The 20193-nt window shown below is 32.8% G+C and overlaps 1 protein-coding gene across 1 annotated transcript; it reads left to right on the forward strand.

The window, feature by feature from the left end:
- Positions 1-12355: 12355 nt before the first annotated feature.
- Positions 12356-17356, forward strand: LOC148601647 (sarcoplasmic calcium-binding protein-like). The gene is made up of 3 exons (XM_088556424.1): positions 12356-12577; positions 14599-14714; positions 14913-17356. Exons 2-3 carry the CDS (start codon positions 14614-14616, stop codon positions 15364-15366), a joined length of 555 nt encoding a protein of 184 aa, XP_088412550.1. The 5' UTR covers positions 12356-12577; positions 14599-14613; the 3' UTR covers positions 15367-17356.
- The last annotated feature ends 2837 nt before the right edge of the window (positions 17357-20193 follow it).

Consider the following 20193-nt stretch of genomic DNA (forward strand, 5'->3'; position numbering starts at 1 on the left):
CTAATTCAGAAACAGTTACAAACTAAGCTGTTACACTTTTGAGATAAAAAAAAAGACAAATTATGTATGATATTTGCAGTTTTCAAGAGTTATCGTTGTTTTTGATTTTGTTGGTAGAAATCGGAAATGAATGTATTTTTTCTCAAAATACAGACCTGCACCCTGAACGGAACATTATTACATAAAACTATGGCATATGTAGATTGAAAACCATAGTATGTTTGTTGGATTTTTCTGTACCATGAAATCACTTCTGCCATTGCCAATGTCTGAATCTTATATGGTCTGGTACTTAATCAATTTCATTAACACAACATTTTAATACAAGTGTCGTTACAAATTACAGGGTGATTTTCTTCTGTCATGCTGAATATAGTTTATATTGAATTAGCTAGTCAGAATTGCTCATTTAAGTGTCAGTCTCCCTAAGAATCATGCAGTGGGTGAAACATGGTATGAAAAACCCAATCGTTTTGATACTGTAGTTTGACTATTTACACCATCAGAATCATCGTCTAATCTTACATGTAAAAGCTATGAAATTCCAAAGCAGGATCCTTTAACGTGCGTGGAGCGTGGCATATTTTCCAACACGGTGCACCACTTTGGGTTGCGGTCAGGTTTTCCGTATTAAAGCCTGACAACCCCATCATGTAACACGCCAGGAGTACCCCATTTCATCACCTGGGGCACACAACTCAGAGCAGAGCGCCCTAGTCCCCGGATAGGTTTCTGAGCATTATTTAGTCGCTTTTTACGACAAGCTAAGCGCTCCTGCAGGCCTATTTTTTAACACCCGGACTTGAAGGGGCCGCGGTATAATAATGAACGAGGAGAGTTCTGAAAGGGGTGATATACCGGGTGTGCGATTTAGGTTAAGCTATGCGATAAAGGTTTAGCTATGCAATACGGGGTATGTGATACAGGGTAAATGATATGGATCCTGAAACCGACCAAAAAAAGAACAATATTAGGATTTACAAAATGCTTGTATTTTGTACTTAATATGATATATACTGAATGAGTAATCAAGGGAACCAAGGTTATAGCGGTAATCAAAAGAATGTAATCCAGGGACAAAGACCAGACATGGAAAACAGACATACACAACAAAGAACATAAAGTAACTAAAATCATACATACAAAGTAACACAAGTAAATGAGCAGCTCGGACTCCACTAAAAACTGGGAGCATGAACCAGGTGCACCGGTCGGGTAAGCGTCCTCTGCTTTTCTAGAAACACCCGCCGAGTTGCTCATAAAAAGTCAAGTCCGGGGTAGACAAAGGAGGGAAGGAAAACTATGACCCTTTGAATAAATCAGTTTTATTCAATCACCACCGGTCCACGAGTGATATAAATCAAGTGTTGATACAGCATGTGATACAGATTTTGACATGTAATATTCAGTATATATCATATATTTTAACTATACTTCAAGTAATGTCTGTGAGGAAGCTCGATATAAGGTATGCGATTTAGTCTTAGAGGTATGATATAGGGCATGCGAGATATGTCTAGAGGTGAGAATAGGGCAGACGATATAGGGTTTAAACAAGCACTTATAATTTATATACAAAACTGTTATATTTTAATCAAATATATGATATATACAAATAAACTAACAAGAGAAATATGACCTCGTGATCTCATACTGCCTGTAAAAGAAAAGTAAGTCTAATTCAAATCCCAGTCGATGTCGATATTTATTCAAATATAATAAATCCTTACTCGTCGAGCCCGAGAAAAAATTTTGTTCTTAGTAGATGCATGCTTAGTTTCGCAAAAAAAGAGCTTAATATCGATTTATTTAAAAAAAACTGAAATAATCTTAGGAGCAAAGATTTTATTCAAGGATAAATCTTGTTACTGGAGTTTGAAAACGGACACATACAACAAAGAACATGAAATATCAAAATACACATACGAAGACACAAAAGTAAATTAGCAATCTAGACTCCACGCAAACCAGGAAGCATAAACCAGGTCCACTGGTAAGGTTAACGTCCTCTGATGTTCTTAAAATATCCGCCAATCGAGTCTCTAATAAAATGTCACGTCCGGAACAGACGAGAAATGGAAAGAACTATTGCAATGAGAATGAATTGGTTCGCAAGATTACAGAATGTCAGACAAGTGTTCTCTAATACATTTAAAGATATTCAATTTAGGAGTTTTCAGTAGTTGACGAAATAGTGAACAATGCCCTAAAATCCATATAAGATGTAATAAAAATGCCTACATATAGGCTCAATTATCCCGAAATTAAGTTTGATGACCACAAGTTTTTAATCATGTCAAGTCAAGGCTATCAAAAATAAGGACGATCTATATATACAAAAAGATACGATCTAACTTAAATACTACAGATTCAAAATCACTTATTCATTGATCATTAATAACCTGTTTAAAATAAACCTACGATATCATGACTGTTATCACATTTATATTTTATCTTATTAAGTAGCAGTCTTTTTAAAGATCAGACAGAAGCTAGGTCATTCATGCATATCAAAAAACCACCAAAGAATTTTTTTTCTTTTTTTTAGATAGTGTATAAAATTGGCAATTAGCACTTTGCAGGAGTTATCATTCTTCATTTGGTTTTATTAGGTTGATTTTAGTGGAAAATGAATGTATGATTTTCAAAAAAAGTCCAGATGTGAATGCATAAATGATTGTCGTTATGTAAAATTATAGCATATATTGACTGAAAAAGCTTCGTTTGTTCGGTGGAGTTTCTACACCGTGAATCACTTTATCATATGCAGTGTCTGAATTTTATGTGGACAAGTACTTAATTATTTTAATTGTTTTAAATAAATATTTAACTCCAAGGACAATTTTATTGCTTCAATACCAGTATACTAAGTTGAAAATTTGATATACCTTGAATGTGGGTTGTTTTAATAATAAAATCGCTAACAACTTTAAATAATTTGAGAAGGGTATCATAAAATATTCAATATAAACATGTTTTCATTTGTTGAAAAATCGACGACAAAATCATTCTACAGAGATATAATCAGATTTATTTATGTTTTGTTGTCATCTAAACTTGAACTAATAAGCAAGTCAGTATCTGGAGTATATATATAAAAACTACTCTTTTTCATACCCCTGTATATTTAAGTATTATTTCGTAAGGTTGTCCATATTGGCCGTGTTATTGGTTCGAGGCTAACCATATAGGACTGAGGCGAATATATCTTGCCAAGGACCAGTAACTCAGTCAAAATGTAAAACCTTACGAAATTATACCTTTATTGACTAACTATCCAAAAATACGTCATCTTGACCTATGCCAATATGGATTTTAGAAGGCTATTATGACGTATTGGAGGGGCAAAATCCGAATTTGACGGCTTTATCCCGTATTGGTGCACTTTTGTATATTGTATTGTATCGGCGAGTTTGGTCATATTAAGGCTTATTTTCGAACATTAGTCTACAATATCTTTTATTAATTAACAATCAAATATTAGCTAAATATGATCAAAACAGCCAATACAATACAGAATACAAAAATGTGCCAATATATAGTCAATAAAGGTATAATTGCGTAATGTTTTCAATTTTGGCATTAAAATGGGTCTAAATTGAATGAATGTACTATGTAAATGTACCTATTGTTGTTGAAGAGAACATTCAAAATATTTTTGTAGTAAGGAGTAATCTGTATATGCATGTTCCTCTCAACAGGGAAAAGCAAATACTGAAAAATAATTGAAATTTACTACTTCTTAAAAGAATGACTCTCAAGGAGATTGTATTTATATATACAGAACCTTTTCAACAAAACATTCTTTGTTAAATATAAAATACTGAGTTATTGGTACTCAGCTAGTCGTATTGGAGTTAGACGTAAACTCCACCCTCTTACTAAGCCAATACGGAAAACCGTACGAAATAATACTATAATATTTGTAATGTCTTTAACAAAATTGCAATACACTTCTAAACGACTATAATCATAAGTCGCTTCTTTCGAAAAGTAAAACACACGATCAACCGGAAGCATCGGATAGACAACATATAAATAACACATATCACATATAAACGTAAAGACGTGAACGAACAGCTCAAAACCCACTTGAAGACAGAGCTGTCCCATATAGTGTTCCGGATGAGTTAGAACATATTGATTTTTGCAAAAAGGGGATATTTGAACATCTCTCCTAGATGAAGTCTACTTTCATATGAAAAGTTTTACTCCACTGTAGTAAATAAGGCCATAGTTTTTCCTTAGGTTAATAAAAGGCAATTGTCTAATTTTACGGACAACAAAGTCTTGAAAACACAAAACAACAATAAAAAAAAGTTTTTTACCGAACCAAATTTGCCTGCAATTAAAACAAAATATTAACACCTGCCTTTCCCGTCCATCATAAGAACTTATGTCAATATAGATGAACTGAATCACATAGAAAAATTCCAAGTTGTTCAAGGTGAAAATCCTGTATTTTTAAACAAAGGCTGAAACAAAGCAAATAGGGACAAAATGAAGAAAATTTGCGTTTTTTTTTTATTCCATTATTTAGTTACATTTAAGTCTACACAAGTTGCAGACCAACAGTTAATGGATTTAGGCTCAAGCATATTAAGTACTTCTCCGTCCAAAAATTGAGCAAAATGTATACAAGGAGTTGCCCATGAACGAAAAAACGCAGAGATTTTAATGCATTAACCAATTAATTATAACTGATAACCACCAGAAAAAACCATCAAAGTGTTTGCAAAATTTGCCTTTTTTAAGATAATTCTGTTAAAATGCACTATGGAAAAATGGCGGAAAAATTTTCCCACACTATTTCCCTATATAAGCAGTCAAAAATATCTACGTCATAGATGCATAAGGATAAACTTTAACAGCTTTTTGGTTGCTTTTTAGATGTACTGAATTTAATTTAGGCAAAAATGGTTTTAACCATATGTATCTTTTTAAATCCAGGTGTTTGTTACACGATTCTTTGTGTTAAAACGTTTGCATTACGCCATAAATCATTTTAAGCAGATGTTCCCCACAGGAACATTGTCATTGCAAGACATATTCAAGCGTGCCAATACAAAAAACAATTGTGTTGTTTTAGATCACGAAATGTGTGGTGACTACTCCATGCATTCTTTGTCTTAACAATTTTCGAGTACTTTCTCTTTTTGTTTTCATTAAAAGTGGAATAGGATTAATCTAGGGCTGTAACTTAGTACACGATGTATGGTAGTACGGGACAGTTCATCTAGGTGTTATTATGTAGGATAGAGGATCAAATTAATGATGCATGTCACAACAAATCAATATTATACAACGTCTCAGAATGTGACGACTCTATTCGCTACACTTCTCCATCGGATCAAATTGATACAGGGAAGATAACGTAAACTTATAGAAGGATCTGAAAAATTCCCAACGATGTTAGAACTGTCCTACGAGGAAGAATGACCCGGCCAGCGAAAGCTATATTTTTATATAGCCTAGGTGGTCGAGTGGTCTAGGGCGCTGAATTAAGTGCAGGCGGTGTTGCCATAGATGTCACAGCGGTACGAGTTCGAGTCCCGCGGAGGGAACGACCAAAAATTTGCATCGCAAATTTGACAGTTCTAACATCGTTGGGAATTTTTCAGGCCCTTATATATATATATATATATATATATGATTTATTTTTTTTGTCATTAGTATGTAAGTAAATTAATGGCGTGAAAGAGTAATTTATTTGCAGTTCATTTCGACAAAATGAAATCTTAAAATGATATGGAAGTTTCTGTTTTTCCTTGATTCTGATCTGGGGGTACAAAAAGGAATATTACACCGTCAAATTTATTGGTTTTATAATATGTTTAAAGTTTAAAATTCTATATAAATGTTATCAATGAGTTGATAACTTTGAAATTCTAGATTAAGAATTACAACGTTCGTGCAAGCATGTTAATTCGCATTTATTTTTTCATTGATTGTTTGATGGTTGTTCGGTTAAGGAATATTGAACACTGTTTCAAAAGCTAGTAATAACGTTGTAGAACAAAACTATTTTCGGGGGCCTGTATGTTAACCATAGAAAAGTCGAATAAAACATGACGTCAATAAATATTATACGGTAATTTTATCGACATACTATCGAAAAAATAAGACAATGTCAAAATGTAGAAGATACTATTACCCTCATGTTCGGTTTGGTATATTAATTCAACTACAGGGCTATTCATTTTCGCAAAAAAAATATTGTTAAAAATTTATTCCGCAACGAGGGTGCATACCGTTATTCTTCTTGCTTGCAAAAGTAGAGAAAAATAATGTCTGGCAAATACAAGTTGCTTAACAATTTCTCAAATAAAGAGTAAAACAAAACTGATAAGGAAACACTCAAAACAATAGTCAAAAATTAAAAGTCAAAAGATGGATAGTCAATAAGACTACTGACAGTTTCGAGTAAAAACTGGAATGATAGAAAAATATTATTATTATGAGTAATGTTTATGTTGTTCCAGTATAACATTTGGGTCCTTAGCAGTCTACTGTTTTAAAAGTGTGTATTTCCTTATGACATTTTAGTCTAGACGATGCCCCGGTGAATAGTTTCCACTAATATCCACCGATTATAATTTTATTTACGGAAGTTTTGTCTCCAAATTATTTTTCTACCATTATTGTTATTCTGATATTATCCATTTTAACATCTTATTACAACAATTGCAAGACCCACGTTCTCAAACTGCCCTTAAAGAGCAAACGATCTCTATTAATGACTTGCATTCTTTACATGTATCATTCAAATGAATATCTGACAAGTTGTAACTTCCTTATTGGAAAATAAAATGTACAAATTAAGCGCAGAACTGACATTAACAATCACAACAGATAAAATTATCTTTGTAAATGTCTATTGGGAATTTAATATCGATGTAACTGGCAAATATAAATTTTAAACATGCATATTTTAAGTAAGGAATGCGAAAGACATCACTATTTGTAGCAAGTACATTTATGAATCTGTTTTGCATTTTTTGCAGATTCAGTCATTTTTTTATCACTTGTGGAAAGATTTTTTTCTTTGGTTAAAGGTTCATTCAAAGACAGGGCGACACAGTGCATATGTATTCGAAACATTTGGTAATTTTGTACTTGACACAAAATAATAGTATATATATATATATATAGAAGGGTCTGAAAAATTCCCAACGATGTTAGAACTGTCAAATTTGCGAAGCAAATTTTTGTCGTTCCCTCCGCGGGACTCGAACTCGTACCGCTGTGACATCTATGGCAACACCGCCTGCACTAAGTCCAGTGCCCTAGACCACTCGGCCAGCTAGGCTATATAAAATATAGCTTTCGCTGGCTGGGTGATTCCTCCTCGTAGGATTAATCTAGGGCTGTAACTTAGTACACGATGTATGGTAGTACGGGACAGTTCATCTAGATGTTATTATGTAGGATAGAGGATCAAATTAATGATGCATGTCACAACAAATCAATAATATACAACGTCTCAGAATGTGACGACTCTATTCTTATCTTCCTTGTATCAATTTGGTCCGATGGAGCAGTGTAGAGAATAGAGTTGTATGACGTATCTTTTTGTGTTGTCTGTTCCACGTTTGTGTCTTAAGGCGTCGATTTCACAAAAATTCGTAAGTGTTAAGTCGATAGTAAGTATTGATGTCACAACCTAAAATAGAAGTGGAACGTCATAATTTACGACCAATTTTACACTTACGATTTTTTGTGAAATGGACGCAAGTTATTTAAATTCCTTAGTATATATATATGTATCGAACATATCAAATCAAGGTGTGAGGTGAACACTTACCCATCATGTGTACCTGGTGGTTGGAACACTCACAATATCGCATTTACGTCTCCTTGGTATTCAGCCAAATCTTATCCCTAACACTAAAGCCATGAAAAAGTATAAAAAAAACATATACGACTGGTGGATATTTCAAAGATGTTTGCATGACAAAAATTACGAACTGTAAGAAACCGGAAGCTAGCACGCCATATACGTGCATTTTGGGAACACTTTAAGGCTAAAGGTATTTTTTTTAATTTCTGATTTTTTGTAAAAGTGTCCCCCGTTTTGTGCCTCAATTTACAAACTAAAACGCGCGTGACAGGTAAGTTTAAATTTCAAAATGTAAAGGTTAAAAGGGTGTACTTTTACATGCAAATGTGTTACTGTGAAAGTATTATTGTTCGTGGGGTATACATTTTCGTCGTTTTCGTGGGTTTAGTAAACTACGAAATTTGGTTCCGAACGAAAAGGCAATTTAAACGAATTCAAGAATTCGCGAACGGGTACCTTTTTCTTAAACCACGGAATTAGGTACCCACGAATAAAAATACCTCCACAGTAGATTAGTGATTCACTCAACCGTCTTTTTTAGATTTAGTGGAAGTTCGACCCCCTCCTCCCCTAATACGGAAATAGCATTGTGCACAATTACGGTCATATTACCCAAGTTGATAATGTATGTTGATTACATCGTTCCAGTTCACGCTTGCATTTAGAAATGATCGTCGCTTCAATAATCAATGTACCTGAATTAGTTCGTCTTATACAAATGTAGCATAATTGAAAATAATTGACGACGCCGGATACTTGCTTTTTTTCTTCACAGACGTTTTTGTGAAAAAAAATAACTAGAAAAAAAAATAAAAAATGTAAAAAATAGCAAAATATGTTAAAAAATGTTTTCCGCTTGCATTTTTTTGTCCTCTATTTTGAATCTCCTTACCACAAGGTCGATGCCCGCTTGTATATAATGGACAAAAATATACCTGTTGTGTTTTCTAATGAAAATATACCTTTTAATATGTATACGTTACATGTATACAGAAAATACACTGATGTTTTTATAATTCACTGTTGGTAAATGTTGCGCTATTCTTTAAACCTTTTATATAGCACTCTCAGCCATAAAAAAGTTGAAATAACCTACTGTCGATTTTGTTCCAACCAGTTTCAATTACGTTTTGCTTGAACTAATAACATTAATCTGACGAATTAATTGAATCAAATAAGATCGCTACTAAACATATTTGTCTTCAATGTTTTTTCCTTATCAATTGAAAGTCATTGAACTGTGGTAAACTGTGGTAAATGTTTATATTGTATTCCTAACTCTTTATGTGACCGATGATTTATACCATAGTATCTGTCCACCTTAAAATTGTGCAGGGTTGGTTATGAATCAATATATAATATACTTTTATTTGTAAAAACTGAATTAGATAATTGAAATTCACATATTTCGTATAGAGGCTGGACACAGTTCATTATCTTTGAAAAGATGGTAAAGCATAATACAAATTATTACACTTTCTTCCAAAAATGATACATTAATAAAATTGGAAAAAAGGATTATTTATTGTATTTTATTCCAATGAATCATTGCATGATTATTAAGCCAGCCGGTATTTAATCAAATCATTCCAACGAACAATGTCGTATCAAGCAGATGATTTTAACGATTTAGCAGAATTATTTTGTTTTTAGTTAAAAGCATGAAGGATTATCTTTCAAATGCTATATCGTTGAAAATTATAATCCTTATAATGTTTTAGAAATGTCATCATGAACTCGTGGATCGTTATGGTGTATCCATCTGCACCATGAAAACTGATTTATTCAACGGGTCATAGTTTTCCTTCCCTCGTTTGTCTACCCCGGACTAGACTTTTTATGAGCAACTCGGTGGGTGTTTCTAGAAAAGCAGAGGACGCTTACCCTACCGTTGCACCTGGTTCATGATCCCAGTTTTTAGTGGAGTCCGAGTTGCTCATTTGTATGTATGAGTTTAGTTACTTTATGTTCTTTGTTGTGTATGTCTGTTTTCCATGTATGGTCTTTGTCCCTGGATTGCATTCTTTTGATAACCGCTATAACCTTGGTTCCATTGATTACTCTTATGATAGATTCACAATTCTTTCAAATGTTACACAGGCAGAATTATTTTACATGATTTTAACACGAATTTCTCATGATTTTCACTCCAACTGAGCAAATAAACTTTGTGACAGAGTTCACATTAAATTCATGTGAATTAAGCCTTTACATGAAATTCACTCGAGTTGTTCGCATGCATGCAATTCATGTTAAGTGAATTTCAAGTGAAAATCACGTTAATTTCATGCGATTTTAATGTGAATTTCATGTGAACCTGGATTAACATGCATTTCACATGAAAAATATCTGCCTGTGTATAAGTAATAAGGATTGGATAATTTTAACCAGTAAAGTATACAGCGGTTGTACTGTAACAAAGCGTTTTCAATTAAAATTAGAATCAGATTAAATTAGTTTGGTCAATTATCATAACATTCCAGAAGATGGACATCGGTTACTCCTCCTATACACATAAGTAGAATTTAATGAACTTTCACACATTTTTTATTAAGTATTCGTTATTAATTATTGAATATAATCACCTTGTATTCTACTTTTTAATCTGAAGTTCTTATTTAGGTCTCACATCAGCAAACGTGAACTTTTTCCTTCTTTGACACAGAGGGGACATAACTCTTGACTGTAACACCCCTACACCACTGATAAAAAGATGAATGACATTTTCACGGAATCCTTATTTATTATTGTATGATTGCATATTCTGTTTCAAATTACGATTTTAAAACTTTTTTCAGGAATCACATCTGCAAACATGAACTTTATCTTACATTGACCTGGGGGGGGGGGGGTGGTTACTCAACTCTTATATCATTCTACAAAAATGAATAGGATCAAATAATGTTAATGACATATCACTATTGTTTACCATGTTTTTTTTATTTCTATCCAAATCAATTAGGATTGATTGATTGTTGGGAATTTACGCCCGAGCAGCAATGTTTCAGCTATATCCAGACGATAAACATCAATGGATACGTAAATGAACATGAAATGATGATGTCATGAAAAATGGGGTGGAACACAAGGATAATGGGGTCGGCAAATTTTGATTGCCACTGGATATAGGGAGAGGTGAGTTGGGTCGAGCAATTTAGCCTCCTGTTTTGGAGCCCAATGGTTCCTACCTATGATCAGGTTTTCCGTATTATTGCCTGACCTCCCCAGTATATAACATGCCTCAGGTGCCCAATTCCACCACCTGGGGCACACGACCGACCCAGTAGCTCTGTGGGCAGAGCACCCTAGCCACCAGCCAGGGTTCTGCGCACTATTTGGTCGCCTTTTACTACAAGTTTAGTGCTGTGGCGGGCCTATTCTTTTAACGCCCTTGCACGGGGCCAAATCAATTAGGAGTTCAACATGGTTATCAAATAGGGAAGTATTACTTCACTTTTTCAAGTTGTAATTGTTTATTTATGTTCTGTTCATTTCTGTTAACATCATTTTCGCGTACCATTCCTCATTTAAAATTCCGTTCGTCGTCCTGTAAGAACTCATACTTGTTTCACTGCCCATTCATTGCCAGTTGTCGTTCTCTACATTACTGTTTCTGTTTGAAGATTGATTTTAATAAGAATATTTGAAAATTGTAATTATCGACAGAGTTATCGACCCTTGAAATTTTAATTTGCAGTGCACTTTAATGAAATTACAAAACATTCGGTGACTCTGATGTTACATATTAGCAAACTACAGTGCTTAAATTGTGGGTTATTTCATGTCATGTTTCATATATTGTCTGACATTGCTAAAAGGAATATATACTTAGACAATTCGCGAAAACAAACAATCGTGCAGAAACACGTAAAATAGGAGGTATAGAAAACAAGGGCCGGGTTAACCGGTAGGGTTAGCGTCATCCGTATTTCTAAAAGCACCCGCCGAGTTGCCAATAAAATGTCATGTTCGGCGTAGACGAAAGAGCAATGGAAAACTGACACTTTGAACAAATTGGTCTTGTCATTCAAGACTTTATGACGACGACTATAAAACGTCAGTAGTGATGACTTCGATCATGTAGCAACGCAAATCTGATACCTAAGCCTTATTGAAGGAGGTCTATCACGGTCAAAACATCCGCGTGGTAACGGTAAGCTATGGACTAAGGTTTGAGTTGTGATATGAAAACTCCATACGCAGGTGCTGAAGCGTTGTTGCAAAAGATAAAAGGAAAGTTGAAATAGTGAATGATAAATTATCGCATCTTCATATAGTTATGTCAATACTTTTCCTTTGGCATCGATCTCTGAGTGTAGATCAAAATATGAGGCTGACCTCATTATGTCTGTTTTGTCCGTTGGGATAGATGTGATGTATGAAACCCAGAAACTAAAATTCGTTTTGATGATAAGTTAATGAACCATAGTTACTGCATTTGTTAAATATTTAAATCTAAAAAGTTTTTTTCCTGTTTTTTTTTTCCCATAAGAGACGTTATATTAACAAACCATGGACTCGCATGATTATTTCAAAATAAATAGTGCATATCAAGAACTTTTCCATACAAAAGACCTATTGGACCTTCAAATATATAAAGTATTAATAGAAAAAGATAAAAGCGAGACCTAAGTACGTTATCAATATATAAGTGCATTGAACATGACTGATTCAGAACATATTTAAAAGTACGGAATAATTCATTTTCATCTTAGTCGGAGTCACCTATCTTTTCAGGTATGTTTATTAATATATAGCACTTCTTTTTAATTCATATTAATATAACAGTATTACAGAAATCATTTTAGTTAATGTTAAAACAATTGAATCATATAGATATTCATTTGTGTCGTTAAGGATATGATATTTCATTTTATTTCTGCCCTGATAACTAGATCTCTTTTATCAAAACTCATGAGTTGTTGTGTGTAAATATTACAGCTGTTGAGAGGTACAAATTTCCAATTTACATCATATACGCCACCCCACCCCCACAGCATTCCCAATTGTCTCTATTCCCCATTGTCTTCATTCGCCAGTATATTTTGCTATCAAATATTTACATTATCAAATTAAATTGTTAAACTTTTGCACTTAAAATGTTGTTATATATCAATTTTATATAATGTTCATATAAATATATACGTCATGTATACAAACATATTTCCCAATCCTCCAAATTAAACCTCATCCCGCATACACTATCCCCATCCCCACTTCCAATCTCTTGATTCCCCATTCCCCATATACAGGTTCCATGCTATTGGCAGTTTTCCTCAAGCAAGTAATGAACAGCTTGAAATCAATAACAGTCTTTGTTCGTGCATTTATGACAATATGTGCACGCATTCTTGAAAATAAAGGCTTGCAACTGGAATTTTCGCAGAAGTCCTTAGTTTGGAAGTTTACAAAGTATATGATATTGTCTTCATACGAAATGGTGGCACCCTATTTTTAGCTATGGTTGCCCCCCAATTATTTCAAAATAATATACTTAACTCCTTCTTCAACTCCAATTTCCATTAATGACTACCTATTACGATGTTACTGATCCTCAATACCAATGCTTCAATATGGGACATATATTATCGGTTTGCTGCATTTATTTTCTTGAATGCGTGCACATATTGTCATAAATGCGCGAACAAAGACTGTTATTGATTTCAAGCTGTTCATTACTTGTTCACGACCATTTTGCACCTTTAAGAAAAGAGTAGTCTTATTTTTAGCCATTTGAGATTAACTTGTCTCGTTATTGGGTGACAGTACAATCTTCAATAACATCATGTTTATCAATGGGAAAAAAGACATGCAGGGCGTTCACATTGGGACGAGGTCATGCAATTGCTTGTATCACAAAACTAAAAAAGTAAAACAAAGAATGAAAAAACTCCAGAAAAGACAAACAAACCAAGTCATCCTCCACTAAGATTCCAATGTTTTCTAACTCTGCTTAAGAGTACAATTTGAATTTTACACGCTGTTGCCTGAGATTTCACTGTGTCAGCAGTGTAAGTTATATAATTTCTATCAATGTATATTATAAGAATTGTATTCAGGATATATCCAGATGTTAAAATGTATGGATAGGCATATGCGGTAATCAGTCTGTAAGTCTGAAAAGAATCGAAATATTGATGAATCGGGTGCTTACTATCATATTAAGTTTGTGTTTGTTTAAAGGAGATAAGGGAAATTCAGGATTTAGTTCTATTGAGTATAAAAGCGATATAAAGTCTTTTAAATTATTTTTGACTGACAGTCTGTTAACACCGCTGGTTGAATATACCGCTCCGGCAGTTTTAATTTTCTTTTTCTGTTTATTCAAAGGGTTATACAGTAACAGTTACAACTCATATTGCAGTGGAGATACTGTTTTAAAGTTGTTTTGTTTTTTTTTTCCTTTTTTTGGGGGGAATTTATGTATATAACTTATCATCAATCTGGAGAATTTTATCCGCTTATTTTCATCCCCTTTAGCCTAACTAATTCGACTATAATTAAGTATTGATTATATAAATAAAAACATTTTCATTGAACTTCAAAATATAATCATAGTTAAGCTTGCATCAAATTTGAAAGGCAGAACATTTACAGCCCGTTAACTTTAAGTTTTAATTTTACCACCATTCTACATATAGCTAACTTTTAGTTGATTGCTTGAAATCCTTAGTCTTGACTAATGATGATGTGGTTCCACTTAAGGGGACAAATGTATATAACCTGTTATCAGATGATTATTGTTATTATTCATTCAGATTACTATACTCAAAATGACAACCACATTCCTGACTAACAAATGGAGAAGACTATTCAAAACTTTCGACTTAACAAAAGACGACTTACTTTCAATTGAAGATGCGTACGAATTTGCGTAAGTAGTTTGCCTTACATAGAAAAGATGATTAACTTTTTTTGAAGTTACGTATACGATTTTCTTTCATCACTACTAATGAATACCTCATGAATCTTATTAAAGTTTAACGATTGTCAACATTTTTGACTAAGACTCAATTTCTGAATTAAATATTATACTACTATCATATTAATGATATGTGTTATCAAATTTCAGCAACAGGTTCATAGAATCACAAAAAATGACGGAGAAATTGGCCGATGAGTACAAGACAGAATATGTGGATTTCTTTAAAATGTTCTTCCTGAAAGGATCGACCAAAATCAATGAAGACCAAATGATTGCAGTCATGACAAAAGAATACAACGAGAATAAGCAGCAATTCAGGAAAAGTACTAAAGAACAATTTGCAAAACTCGTGCGCATAACAGATATAAACAAAGATAACAAGATATCAAAAGAAGAGTTCGGAGAGGCTTTAAAGGCAATGGGTTTGCACAGCTTTGATGATAAGTACTTCGCTGCTTATCCAACAAATGCAGATGGCACTATCGAGGCAAATCTTTTCCTTGACAGCTGGGTTCAATATATCTGTAACAATGATGAAAGCAAAGTGACCCAATTAGAAAAGGCGCGTCTTTATGGCTTCCGAATGATTGACACTATCTAATGTGCAACTAAAACAGTAAAGAACGAACAGTTCGTTTTACTTTATATTTTACAACAAAAGAACATAATGCAACCTCTTGTATAGCTATATAAGCAAAGTTTAAGCAAAATTCTGCTTCCCGCCGCTTGCGTTTTAAGATGTTTCAAAATAGCACATGAGGTTTCTTCATGCTTTTTGAATATAAGCTATCTATTCATCTTCTTTTTATTGAATATATAGTCCCTGTATGGGATCAACTTCCCACTTACCCCATTCCCTATAACCCCATTCCCCATTGCACCATCCCCCATTGGATCGACTTATTTCTTGTTGTCCAATGCCTTTTCCCCATTCCGAAAAGAAAAGGTAAAGTAAATATTTTATCAAATACATATAATGAATTAGGATGCAGAAAGGTTTGTGCAATCAATATTTATTTTATAATCTGGCCGGCAACTTCGAGAATTACCGTAATCACGTGATATTTGCATTGTTTACATGTATTATCGCCACTCCGACCTGCATGAGTAATAATCATGCAAACTTTTCTTAAAACGATACATGTATACATTGTGAATAAATTTAATTTCTAAAATTATTCTTAAAAATGTTAAAATTGTCCAGATAACGTTTTTGGTGATTATTGTTATACATATTTTTCAAACCAAATTCTTGAAAATGAGATAGTTTTGAAAATTAAATGAGTACAAACACTTACAATTACATTAATGGTCTTTTATAATTGTTTAAAATGTTAAAATTGTCAAAATAAACATCATATGTGTGGCTTTGACACATTAATTTCAATAAAGTTTCTCAAAAATGACATATTTCTGCAGACTGTAAGGGTATGAACAGTTTTGATTTCAATAATGGTCCAAACTTATTGTCAAAAATGTCAATATTGGTATCCGGTTGGTGGTTGCGAAATTCATATTTCAGTCAAAAATCTTCAAAATGACATATTTTTGCAAAGTGTATGTGTGCGAGCACTTTGAATTTACCTATTAGTCTAAAATTATTGTAAAAAAAATGTTAAAATTTATCACTATTATATTGATGGCTAAGATACTTATATTTCAGACCAAATTCTTGAAAATGAGATATTTTTTGCAAATTGAATGAGTGCGAACACTTAAAATTACCTTTATGGTCTTGTATATTATTGTTGGTTAAAATGTAAAATTGTCACAATAAGCATCATATGTTTGGCTGTGACACATTGATTTCAGTTTCAATTTCTCAAAAAACGACATATTTCTGCAGACTGTAAGGATGCGAACAATTTTAATTTAAATAATGGTCTAATTTTTTTGTTTAAAATATTAAAAATGGCAAAATCATTATCCTTTTCGAGGTTGCGACGAATGACATATTTCTGCTAATTGAAAGGGAGTCAACATTATTGTTCAGTATGTTTTATTTGTGATTATTAAAATCATACGAGTGTCTCCGACACATTATTTCAGTACAAATTTTCAAAAATGATAAAAATCGTATGAGCGCGAACATTTTCAATCTATAATGACCAGAAATTAAATTTCGTGCAAATGTACTTTTGGTTAATATAAAAAATATCAATAAATAATGAACTGCGACGTACACCTGTAATCATTAACAATTACTCTAAAACAAGCTTTTTTTAAAAAAAAAAAAAAAAAAAACTATTTTAATTGCTGTCATAGAATTATGATAGGTACGTTGCTTGCGGAAAAAAAGCAGAACAATTTGTTTGATTGACCAATCAAAATTATTCCCTCGCCCCATTCCCCATTGCCCTATTCATTTACCCCAAATGCCACATTCCTCATTGCCCCATTCCCCATGCTCCATTGCCCAATACCCCATAAAATGGGAAGTTTATCCCATACAGGCACTTTACAAATATAATATAAATATATAGCGTAAAATGATGCATCGAACAATTAAATTAAGTCGATATTATATTATTTAAAAACAATTTCATCAATTACCTGCTTCGTCTTATTGTATTAAACCTATATATGACAATATAAAGTGCATCGTAATAGTTTGAGTGATTGTACTATTTTCATACAGTTGTCTCTTTCCATCTCACTTCGGATGCAATATTGTGAATTACATTTCTTCCAACTGCTTCATATTAATTTCAAGTAAAGGAGGTGTCCATGCAAAACCAGGCAACCAGTGGCACATGCCATTATTTCCTGACGCATTTCGTGAATTAGAAGTCAAGTACATTGAAAAAAAATGTTGGTTTGTTATTTACTGAAAAACTACGATCAAAATAAATTATATAGAAATCATTAAAATTCAAGTAAAGGGAAAGTATTTTTCCGTATGTTCATAATTCACTTGATCTAAAAGAGAAGACGAGTCATCCAAATCAGATACAGCAAAATTATTTTTCTCTCTGCTTTTTTCATGAATTCAACATAAAAATGCAGTTAAATTGATATGTGGTGAACCCATTATGGAGTCTGTCTGGTTTCTTAATAGAGAGTCCCTTAAATTATTCTACAGAAGAACTCCATAAGATTAATTCAAACTAGCTGAACTGCTGCATTAGCCCCCTGCCCAGGCTCCGATACCGTTTTGCTACTCGAATCGTCTTGGATGTACACTTACTAGGTTGAACAAGTCTGAATCATCATATTAAGTGAGAATACAAACTATAAGAGAACTGTCTCGACAAAAGACTGGTTTATGAATAAGGATTGAACATATAAACTTATCGAATTTTTTTGTCAAGTCTTTGGACTGATTTATGGATAAGGCTTAGCACTTAAAAAAACTCGAATTCAAATCCATGTTGTGTTGAACTATTTATACTGCACAAAATATGAAGCTAGACAAAAACAACAACTGTATTTCCATCAAACGAAATCCTTGCGAAAAGTATAACATTTATGACGTCAAATCAAATAGTATGTTGGGTCAGTGACAGTACGCTCGAATAGATATAACAGTTGAACTTAAAATAAATATTCAAATAACATTCACATTTGTGCATTGATGGATATCGAGTAACTGACTAATTGGTACATTTAAATCATCATTTATTTGAACATGTCAATGTAACATCAGCGTCTTCATGAGATGAGAATTTTGTTAAAATTACTAAAGCTGTTATAAACAAAATTGATAATGCAATGCCTTCATTGGGTAACTCTTATCACATAACTATATAGGAAACACCTTCAGAAGAGAACAAAAGGTCTCAAAAACCCTTAGCTAAGATTTCAATGTTCAGCGGAGCTGATGTTTTCATTTCGTTGTCTGATTTTTTTTTCAGCGGTGTATGTTTTTTTTTTTCACTGTATTAATTTAAGAATCGTCATTTAAAGAATTTCAATCTGAATTATTTTCATGACACCAGACCCTTTTCCTTAAAGGTCTTAAAGGTCAGTTTCTTCATGGACAGTTCGTAAATACCTTGAGAAAGATATACCGCAGGTTTTTTTTTCAGTGGGTCAAAAAGTAAGCAAACAGTTTAAACTTTTCTTCTTTTGTAAGTTGCTTTGATTTCCGTTGTATTCAATGTATACAGTGCAACCCCTGTAAACCGGCAATCACTGGGACTGACGAAATCAGTTTTCAGAGGGTCCGGTTTCCAGAGGTACTGGGAATTGACGTTATTGCTCCGGAAGTATACAACTATGATTAATCTATGTCTGCAAAATACCCTCATTTCATTGATGTTTGATAATTACATTTAATTAAGATTTGCATCTGTATGACATGTTTACGTAACAAGGTACTCTTTCTTGTTTCTGCTTACTAAATTATTTTTGTAGCCGGAAACATTCTACTATAAGTATGTATTTACTTTGCCTACATCAAGAACGATTTCATTGTGCTTCGAAATATAAGCATTAGTTTATATGTACAGAAAAATAAGAAAATTGCAGTTATAATATATCAGCAATGTGTTTAAACCCAGTTCATTCCAAGTTTTACTTTTTTGCAGCATTATCTCTCTCAGTGAACTCCTTGATATCCTTTGTCTTGGCTGAATGACAATGGGATTCCACTGAATGTGGGTAATGTCCAAAGGAAAGCACTTCAATATAATTTTTAATACTTAGTCAATAATTTATCAATTATTTTAGAAACATATTTTTTATTATTGACAAATATAATTATAAACCTATTTAAATTACCCTCTTTATATGCTTAACGTTTTTGATTACATTACATTATCAATTTTGTTTATAACAGCTTTAGTAATTATAATAAAATTTTCTCCAATAGACTAGGCACGTTGTATTAACCATTTTTCGTTGTATACTTTGTGAAGTCTGTTACCTACAAAAATTAATTTTGCAAACTTGCTTTAAAAACTAATCAGTCCTATCAAATCCGTCTTTTTATTGGAGGAAACAATATCTAGATTGTACTTTTATTTATTCAATAATCAATTATTTTAAAAAAAAAGCAGAGCATGAAATTAAAATGAGTTTCAAGAGTATTTAAGGAATGTAACTAATATCTGCATATATCATCTTGTATGAAGAACTTTGGTCCGATTAACGCAGAATCACACGCGGTGTGTTTTTTTATACGTAAAACGAACCAGAGTTCTTTATATAAGATAATATATTCAGATATTAGTTACATTTCATGTAATTTGATATTTCGGCAAAAAATATGATAAATTCATATAAGTTTATTCATTCCAACACACATACGCACTTACACGGACAGGATTAGTAGTCCGGTTAAAAGGGGCGTGGTTTAAAGTTCATGACTTTGTTTATTGATTAGGTGATAGGAAAATTGTGCATCCAAGATAAAATAAAAACGACTGTATCTTTTCTACATGCAACAGTAAAAATGAATTATATGAGAATAACACCTGCAGCAACT

Source organism: Perna viridis, chromosome 12, assembly GCF_037379345.1.
Source record: "Perna viridis isolate PV_CMFRI_1.1 ecotype Kerala chromosome 12, ASM3737934v1, whole genome shotgun sequence".
Taxonomy (NCBI): domain Eukaryota; kingdom Metazoa; phylum Mollusca; class Bivalvia; order Mytilida; family Mytilidae; genus Perna; species Perna viridis.

Bases quoted from the DNA above. Each gene is read 5' to 3' on its own strand.
- LOC148601647 (XM_088556424.1), top strand. From the start codon at position 14,614: ATGACAACCACATTCCTGACTAACAAATGGAGAAGACTATTCAAAACT. The intron at 14,715-14,912 runs GTAAGTAGTTTG...ATCAAATTTCAG, and splicing joins GAAGATGCGTACGAATTTGC to CAACAGGTTCATAGAATCAC.